Source organism: Acyrthosiphon pisum, chromosome A1, assembly GCF_005508785.2.
Source record: "Acyrthosiphon pisum isolate AL4f chromosome A1, pea_aphid_22Mar2018_4r6ur, whole genome shotgun sequence".
Classification (NCBI taxonomy): Eukaryota; Metazoa; Arthropoda; class Insecta; order Hemiptera; family Aphididae; genus Acyrthosiphon; species Acyrthosiphon pisum.
The window spans coordinates 169,388,660-169,397,902 of record NC_042494.1 but is presented as its reverse complement, the minus strand read 5'-3'; the positions used below and the strand labels follow the sequence as shown (position 1 = coordinate 169,397,902).

At 28.4% G+C, this 9,243-nt stretch overlaps 2 protein-coding genes across 4 annotated transcripts; both read left to right on the top strand.

Annotated features, from left to right (window-relative positions):
* The first annotated feature begins 1 nt into the window (after nucleotide 1).
* LOC100168116 (ring canal kelch homolog) lies at nucleotides 2-5,507 on the top strand. Of its 3 annotated transcripts, XM_016805301.2 has the most exons (11): nucleotides 2-483; nucleotides 1,987-2,138; nucleotides 2,210-2,430; nucleotides 2,543-2,677; nucleotides 2,756-2,852; nucleotides 3,966-4,119; nucleotides 4,197-4,309; nucleotides 4,370-4,666; nucleotides 4,728-4,868; nucleotides 4,934-5,161; nucleotides 5,230-5,507. In XM_016805301.2, exons 6-10 carry the CDS (start codon nucleotides 4,035-4,037, stop codon nucleotides 5,045-5,047), a joined length of 750 nt encoding a protein of 249 aa, XP_016660790.1. In that variant the 5' UTR covers nucleotides 2-483; nucleotides 1,987-2,138; nucleotides 2,210-2,430; nucleotides 2,543-2,677; nucleotides 2,756-2,852; nucleotides 3,966-4,034; the 3' UTR covers nucleotides 5,048-5,161; nucleotides 5,230-5,507. The 3 variants fall into 3 exon arrangements, with proteins under 3 accessions (XP_016660790.1, XP_029344687.1, XP_016660792.1); XM_029488827.1 differs by lacking the exon at nucleotides 5,230-5,507 and having other exon boundaries at nucleotides 4,728-4,809; nucleotides 4,934-5,056; XM_016805303.2 differs by lacking the exons at nucleotides 1,987-2,138; nucleotides 2,210-2,430; nucleotides 2,543-2,677.
* A 561-nt stretch (nucleotides 5,508-6,068) lies between these two features.
* Nucleotides 6,069-7,771, top strand: LOC100575766. The gene is made up of 4 exons (XM_003245219.4): nucleotides 6,069-6,771; nucleotides 6,858-7,117; nucleotides 7,195-7,357; nucleotides 7,444-7,771. The coding sequence occupies exons 1-4, from the start codon at nucleotides 6,738-6,740 to the stop codon at nucleotides 7,551-7,553; spliced, it is 567 nt and encodes a 188-aa protein (XP_003245267.1). The 5' UTR covers nucleotides 6,069-6,737; the 3' UTR covers nucleotides 7,554-7,771.
* Nucleotides 7,772-9,243: the final 1,472 nt, after the last annotated feature.

The following is a 9,243-nucleotide window of genomic DNA, read 5'->3' as shown; positions in this document are numbered from 1 at the left end:
TACAGTGTATAATGTATATTTTAATATAATATTGAGTTTAATACGCGTTTTCGGATAGTTGTGTTATTCATTTTATACCTACCTGTATTCAATATTAGAGTATTGACTATTGATATATAATAATTGTTATTTTTAATTTCACTATTTCAATAATATCAATATTACTGTACCCGCGACGCCGTTGATCTTGACAGAGTCGTAGGATCGCACCCGCACACTTCACGCGGGCACAGCATTTGTTTCATAGTTCATAGTGTTGTGATTCGTGGTCGCGTGGTCACTTGTTAGTTACTCAGACACTCCGTTCACACTTTTACACTTTCACAGTTCAACAGTTCAAGTCGCCGCTGTATACTCTTGTGTAGCACCGCCGTCCGCCGAATCCGCCATCGACGGCACGCTGAGAATTGCTGCTCCTACGTCCTACCTCCTACGCCGACACAGCTGCCGCGGCGTACCACATACCGCCCGGAACGCGACTAGGTAAGAATTTTGACAAAATTAGACTAAATCATAAACATTTGCAAATTATATTAAGTTTTCAAGTAGGTACACGTGTCGTATGCGATCTATAAAAAATGACTGCTTGTTTCGTACCTATATGCAGTGCTTGAATTGGAAAAAGAATAGAAGGGGGATGCATAAGTATAAAAAATATGTGCGTCCCCGAACATTTAAATGTCTTATTGTTAAGTGGTATCATATGTCCCGCCCCTCCCCACCAGTTATAATGACATTTTACATTATACAGTAATATTCCTTTAAAAAATAATATTTCCATTAATTTAGTACAATTTTTAAAAATATGATTCTCGTCCTCAGCGTCCATTAAAAGAAATTAGAAGGGGTACGCTAAAATATTTTTAAAATAAAGTGGACTCCGTCCCCCCGCGTCCCCCCCAATTCAACCACTGCTTTTATGCTGTCGACGTGTAAAAATATATTCTATACAAATGTGAAGAAAAATGAGAGTTGAACCAAATTGAATAAACATTAACCCCCCCCCCCCCACCACAACTTGAATTTTTAAATTTTTTTTTCCGCAGATAAGTAGCTCAATTCCTGTGAATTCTTGACCAGCTTTTTAAAATTCATTCTCTATCCGTTTACCCAGAAAGTAGAATTTAATATGGTATATAGGTAGTTTAGACATGTCACCGCAGCAGCCCAGCCACATACGGGTAAACTTCGACTTTCTAGCAAAACAGGTAGAACAAAGTTGACAACTTGAAAGTGAAATTCTCGAGGAAATTCTTACCTAACATTTTTTTTTTTTTTTGTCAATGCTAGAATATATCCTAGTGTCTACTGAGTAGTCTTCTTGAGTAATAAGTACCTATATAATCGTCTTTTGTGTTATTATAATATATTATTATCGCTTATAATAAAAACAATATGCTCAACATACAGTACACCTGCATTTGGATAAATTTAGATACAACCAACTTATTACGACTTACATACAATTCCCTTCTTACCTATCTTCTTACATTCTTACCTCACAACTTCTGACTTAATCTTATCCCAATGGTCCCTACCGACATTGATTAGGTATTTTGTATATTAGCCCATATTTCAATACCATACCTTTGTCTAGAACTCACACATTGATTTGAATTCAAATGCAGTAAGTAAAAAAATAGGTCTCGTACCTATTTTAAATACTTATTTTAATTCAATAATTGTCTAATAAATCTGACAAATAATTTAATAATTTCTTGACATCAGTATTTTGTTGGTTTTTACCCTGTCTAAACTCTAAAGTACCTACATTTAATGCGAGGAGTAAATACCTGACAGAAAGTTTGTATACCAGATTACTGATTTCAATGATTATACCTATGATTACCCATGATTTACTACAAAGATTACCGATGATTACCCATGAATACCCATGATTACCTATGATTACCATCACCTTTAATGTAAAGTTTTAACACAATTATGATATTAAGATTAATTAATATTTTTAAAATATATTTAAAGGTAAAGTTAGTAAAAGAAATGGTTACCGTTCAGGCTTCATCTTGTCAAAATAATCTAAAGCAAGTTCTGAAATCAAATGAATGTGAACCAGCTAATTTTAGAAATGACTCTCACTCTGTAAGAATACTAGAAGATTTGCATTCTCTATGCAAGTATGTTTACAATGATTTTACCATCAATTGAAATAAATACCAATAAAACATTTTTGATTTTTGAAATGAAGATTTATGTGATATTAGATTTGAAGGTGATAATGGTAAAATCGTAATTTGACATAAAATTGTTTTAATAGCAGCTAGTCCATATTTCCGAGCAATGTTTAGTAATTTTGATGAGAGCAATAAAGATCTTGTTATTATGAGAGAATTAGATTCCACTATTTTACAACAATTAGTTGATTATATTTATACTGGAGAAATTATGGTCACAAAAGAAAATGTAAAGGTACCTATAATTAAATATTTAATTTTATATAGACTTCAAACAACATTATATCATTCTATGTGAATTTTTGATGATTTGTAAGGTGTTGTTACAAGCTGAAAATTTCTTATAGGTAGATTATGTAAATAGTGTATGTGCTAAGTTTTTACAAAGACAACTGGATCCATCAAATTGTATTGGTATCAGAGCATTTGCTGACCTACATAACTGTATGGAGTTCTGAAGCATATATTAAACAACATTTTTTGTATGACAAACTTAATTTAATTATCTATATTAAGAGTAAGTAGTAAATTTATTAAAAAATAATGATTATTATTTCCAGAGAAGTAGCTAAAGGCGAAGATTTTCTATCCTTATCTTCAGAAGATTTGGTGAAGCTTATTTCCTCTAATGACCTTGCTGTTCCATTTGAAGAAAAGGTAAGCAAACAACAGATTGTAATTTTTAATATTTTGTATGGAAAATCAACTTAAAAAGGTGGGAAAGTGAGTATCGCCTACTGTACACTACAGTTGATGTCTATAATACTCTGCAGGGATCACTGCGAGGGGTAAACACCTGACAGAAATTTTGTACACCAGATTACTGATTTCAATGATTATACCTATGATTACCCATGATTTACTATAATGATTACCTATGGTTACCCATGAATACCCATGATTACCATCACCTTGTACACTGATTACCCCCAAGGTGTTCACCCCTCATGTCACTGTATCAAATGTGTTATATTTGAATTTAATGATATAAAATCATTATAAACGGTTGAATAATATTACCGAGTATATTTTATGGTATTGTTAATAAACTTATTTACTCTACTATTAGACATTAGTAATACTGTATTTCTAGAGCAGTTTTAATTATTTTTCCAAAAAAGTTGCATATGAAAAGATCATTGTGTGCATACAATATAACAATATACTTTAAGGTTTCAAGTACCTACAAAGAATATTTTAAAAATAAATAACTAAAATCAATAAAGCTTGATTACCATAGAAAATAATTTTATTCAAAATAAACAAAAAAAAATCTTATTTTAAATGGTTATAAATTTATCATGTATAGAAAATTTAATTAAGGGACTGAAAGGGTTAAGTAACTATCTGTTGAAACTAGGTAAAATTTTAAAAATTATCAATTATATAATGAAATAATTAGTTCAAGTCAATTGTATCTGCTTGATGATAATGAATTTTAGCTGTCGGCTCCGACTGAATCTAATTGGCTATAACTTTCACCTACACGGACCACAGTCTAATCAATAGACCCGAAAAATGTTGCAAATGCACCGCATGAACCTTCCACTGAATGTCTATATTGTGATTTATGTGTATTTAAAAATAACAAATAATATATATTATTTAATACCATGAATATATTATAATAATTATTAATTAATATTCCTTTGCTTACTATAAAAAATAGGAACCCACGGTCTTGAAGTTCTATAATATTTTTGAGACTATTGGGTGGTTTAACAAATTATTATTATATTTTGATCTAGTTTTAAATATTTATTATTGTAGGTATTTGAATGTGTTATCAAATGGGTGAAACATGATTCAGATCATAGAATAGATTTTTTGCCAAAATTAATGGAACATGTGCGTTTGCCATTATTAAAGCCTGATATATTATTTAATATATATGAAGAGCCTCTTCTAAACAGTAGTCTTAAATGTATGTTATTTACTTAAATTTGCCATCATTATGAATTTATATATTTTATGAATTATTATTACCTATACAATTTTTAGGTAACAATTATTTAGTTGAAGCCTTGCGTTTTAACCATCAAAATTCTGTTCAGCATTTCACCATTCCAAAAATGATAAGGTTTAAACCCAGACAGTTTGATGGTTTTCGAAAAGTATGATTCAAAATCAATTAATTTATCTTCACAATTATATTTTTAATTTAATTCTATTAGGTTATTCTAATGTTCAACCAGTCTGATATATCGCCAATGTGTTATACAGAATGGTATGACTCTGAAACCAAACTACGAGAGAATGCACCAGGGATAAATGATTGTCGCCGGACAGCTGGTCTTGGTGTTATAAGAGACCAATTTGTCTTTGCTGTAGGAGGTGTAAATGAATCAAGTTCAAAATCTGTTAATATGCTTGATGTATCCTCACAATCGCCCTCTTGGGTGTCAATGGTAGACATGTTAGTTAGTAGGAGGCGATTGGGAGTTGGTGTATTGGATGATTGTATATATGCAGTAAGTTAAAACAATATTTTACCTATTTTATATTAAAAATGTATATTATTTGTAATTCTAGGTTGGTGGATGTGGTGGCAACAGTGCTTTAAATAGTGTAGAGGTTTTTGATGTCGGTATTCAAAAATGGAAATTGGTAGCTAGTATGTTTACTGAAATATGTGATTTGGGTGTTGGTGTACTCAATAATTTATTATACGCAGTGAATAATTATATTATTTATTTATTTATCATTTGTATTACATTTAATTTAATTAAATTGTGTAGGTTGGAGGTTCAGATGATTTAACCTGTTTGAGTTCTGTGGAATGTTATGATCCCACACTTAACACATGGACACCAGTTGCAAAAATGTCTAAACCCGTCTGGGTGTTGGTATAGGAGTTTTGGGCGGTCTTATGTATGCTATTGGTGGAGATTATCATAAAAGTGTTGAGGTTTATAGACCAAGTGATGGAGTTATACCTGATATGCATTTCCCCCGATACAGGCCTGGTGATTAAAATAATTATTTAAGGTCTAACTTTAATTATATATTGAATTTAAATTACATTATCTTACAGGAGTAGCTGTATTAGATGGTTTATTGTATGTTTTTGGTGGGGTAAGTGGCCAATATATTGTTGATACTGTAGAAATTTACAACCCCAACACTAATACTTGGACCTTGGAGGAATTGTTAAGAAATAAAGTACGAATTTATGGTGGAGTAGTCATTGATAGACCACATATTTATCATTAATCAGCTTACAGAAGTACTTATTGTTAATAGTAATATAAACATATTTTTGTAAAAATTATATTGACACGTGTATTGTTTTATATATTTTTGATTTTTTGAATATTTGATAAGAATGTTTTTCCATAATTTATACTGACTTTTTTCAAATAAAAAAAATAAGCTATAAAGTTAATTATATTGCGGTATATCAGTAAAATTGTATCAATGTATCCATAATTATTACTATTTAATTATATGTTTTAGATTCTGTGTGAAATGGTGACATTTTTTGGTTTTTCAATGATTTCTTTCTTTTTGTGCAAGTGTAGTGTGGTGGCGTGTACACGTTAAAAAGTACTTGAAATTTTTCCTAATTTATTTTATCATTTTATATACATGATAAAAATATGTTTTCAAATAACAAGATTTTCAAATAGGCTTTATTGACATTTTCAAAAAGAAATTAAATCATTTAAATTTTTTATTTTTAGCATTAAAAATAAAAATAATAAATTGTTATATTATACGTGTAACGCACAAATGGATAAATTATAATATATTATATATAAAAATATATTGATTAGACCAACAGTTATTTCATTTTTCAAGTCTTCCTGTTTTTCCTTTAATATTAAATTTAATTATCTTGTATAGATAGTTACCAGGATGTTGAGATAGTTTATTAGGGTTGAAATCCATCGAATGCTAATGATACCAGTCCAGGGGAAGTTTCGTTGTACAGTGTACATGTATTTATAAATATGAAATACCTACGAATCCAACATCGAGTATCTAAAATATTATTTTTATAATTTAGTGCGGAACTCACTGTCTAAGTAATGGCATATTGCTGCAATTGTAAATATTAATCGGTGTACAAAAAGTTTGTTCACGATTCATTTAACATCGCGTAATAATGTTTTGTACGAATATTTGAAAAATATAATCCATGCAAAATCCATAAATTACCCCAAGATACTTCAAATTTTACGTTGAATTTCTCTTTTTTAGAGTTATTTACATGCATAAGAAAATTTCGATATTTATTAGTTTCTTCTAAATTATTGCCGTTAAAATATTTTTCGCTGCGTCGAAATACTTGAAAATGTAATACGAGGTTCCTCATAAGTCATTACTCATTGTTAATGGAAATTAAAAAAGATTTGAGCGTAAATCCTCGAATCATTTTTTATTAACGTCTGAAGTTTTATAATTTCGACGAAATTCGGTTAAATCACGAAAATGTTCCAATTATTTTGAGATGTAAAATTGAAAAACATAAATAACTTTAAAGTTATTGTAGATCAGCTACCAACAGAAACAAATTCTGACAATTGTTTATCTCCACCAATGTTTGAAAATGACAATGAATCTCATAATGAAGGTAAATATTTTCTTCTGCATAAGCATTAAGCCTAAATTTCATACTTATTATAGGTATGTGTTATATATTTATATTTTGTTTTGTAGAAAATGAACAATATCAGCCTTCATCATCCGGAGCCGTGGACTTTTCTCATGCAACAATACATTTATTACAACAAATTATACGAGGTCAACAGATGACTAATAAATTATTAACAAAACTAATAATGAACAATGGAGAATCTAAACCCCAATCAACAATCAGACAAAAATGTACTGAGCATTTCATTCTGCCGGCTAAATCTGTAGCTGAAGTGTGTGATATCGAAGAAAAATTGCAATTGTCTGCTTCACGACAACTAATGGTATTAATTAATTTACACACCCAATTATTAAAAACTACTATAATAAAACAGTAATTCAAATTTAATTTTAATTTTAGATCAGTAGATTACAGCAATGTGGGGGAAGATCGCAGAATGACACTACTACATTGATACTAAGAACATTATTAACAGACCATTGCGCATCTAACTACAACTTTGAAGGTCGAAACTCTGGAAAACATGCTTTCAAAGATTTGATAATGTTTAGTATTGTACTTGGTAAGACTATTTTTAACTAAAAACTGTAACTTACTCAAATTAAAATTATAAAATTATTCATTATACTATTATTTTAACCTTTTAAGATGTAACTCTGATGAAACATCCAACAGGATCCGAAGATGTGGTTAGATGCAGAATAAAAAACTGGTTACGCTTAGCACCAACCCGGGACAAATATAAAAATAATAAATAATAATATTAAGTGGTATTGTGGTTGGTAGGTAGAGTATATACCTAGTATTATAGTGTATTTTAATTTATAACGGGTTTTTTTTAATTTGACTAAATATAATATATGTAAATTTTATTAAATTTTATTAAATTTTATTGTAAACATCATTAAAAAAAGCTTAAAAGCTTTCATTACAACGATTTAATTTTGACTTAACATGTTTAATTGTTATATTTAATTATAATATTATTTATTTTATTTTATGGGAGTGCGCACTTTTCCAATTATTAATTATTATTTATTTATACTTATTAAAATAAATAAATTAATTTTGTGTAGGTATTCATTTTTGTTTTCGAATATATTAATTACATTTAATGTCTATCCAACTGTAAATATGTACATTTACCTCTAAATGTATAGTAGTAAATAAGTGGACTTATTAGTCAATAATGGTTAACATAAAGATTATAGTTTAAGATTAAAGACTATATTAAATTAAATTATATTAATTAGTCATTTATCATATCCTATACAAATAATAGATATTTTATATACATCTAAAATGCTAGTTTGTATACCAATAAAAGACAGTCTTAAATACGTATATTAACAATATTCACTTAGACTTTAAATAGTTGTCTCATTTAGACTTATTTTGGAACATAAAAAGGACATCTATTATACATCAACAATAGATATTTTGATCTAATAAATGGTATATAATAGACATCTAATAGACATTGCCATGTTTACTGGGTTTCTATTTATATATTAAGATTTGAAAATTTAAAACAAGTTTCCTCATACATTTTCATACCAACGGAAAAATAGTCAAACAATAACTAACTAATTAGTAATTAGTAATTACTAATTTTTAAGAACATTTGAAATTGTTAACAATTTTTCGATTTGGATTTTCTGCCGTAAATTAACGAATTCTCATACAAAGATTTACTTATTTTGTTCTAATTATTCAAAAAATGATTTATTTTCTATACATAATAAGATTTTCAAACTATTTTAACTCGGTTTGTGTTATTCATAAACATTTTCAATTTTTATTTTAGATTCTGAGTGAAACGATGAATGTATTGATTTTACAATGATGTGTGTTTTTTTTTGTGTCTGTCATCACCTTTTAGGACAGTAAAAGTGCTTGGATTTTCTTCAACAGTACCTTTTCTGATAGGAAAGTGAATCTAGTTGGTACATTGGGGGATCAAAAGTAAAATGTTTCCAATAGTTTTCAAAAGCGCCGTGAAAAACAAAAGAAAAATTAAGGAAAAACGGGAATTTTTACGCAAAATCTGTTTTCGAGAAAATTGATTTTAGTTTTTGGTATAACTTTAAAACGAATGACTGTAGATACATGAAATTTTCACTGGTTGTTTAAATTTTCATTTTCTATACATGATAAAATTTTCAAAATATTTTGATTTGTTTTGAGCTGTTTACGGACAATTTCAGTTTCCAATTTAATTAGTTTTTTTTTTCTATGAATGTCAATAAAACATTATTTGTTGAGTAAATATACTTGAAAATTTAATACAAGGCTCCTACTATATTGTTACAATGACATTTGAAAAATATTAAAAATCCTTAGTCACATTTTTTTTTATTAGCATTTAAAGTTCAAAAATTGACAAAATATGTAAAAATCACGAAAATTAGGAAATTATTTTGAGTTAATAATTCTTAAAAATTTTTC

Excerpts from the sequence above, each read along its gene's own strand:
- LOC100168116 (XM_016805303.2), top strand. The coding sequence starts at position 4,035 with ATGGAACATGTGCGTTTGCCATTATTAAAGCCTGATATATTATTTAAT. Across the intron at positions 4,667-4,727 it reads TGGATGATTGTATATATGCA|GTTGGTGGATGTGGTGGCAA; the intron begins GTAAGTTAAAAC and ends TTGTAATTCTAG. Across the intron at positions 4,869-4,933 it reads TCAATAATTTATTATACGCA|GTTGGAGGTTCAGATGATTT; the intron begins GTGAATAATTAT and ends TAAATTGTGTAG.
- LOC100575766 (XM_003245219.4), top strand. The coding sequence starts at position 6,738 with ATGTTTGAAAATGACAATGAATCTCATAATGAAG. Across the intron at positions 7,118-7,194 it reads CTGCTTCACGACAACTAATG|ATCAGTAGATTACAGCAATG; the intron begins GTATTAATTAAT and ends TTTTAATTTTAG. Across the intron at positions 7,358-7,443 it reads AATGTTTAGTATTGTACTTG|ATGTAACTCTGATGAAACAT; the intron begins GTAAGACTATTT and ends TAACCTTTTAAG.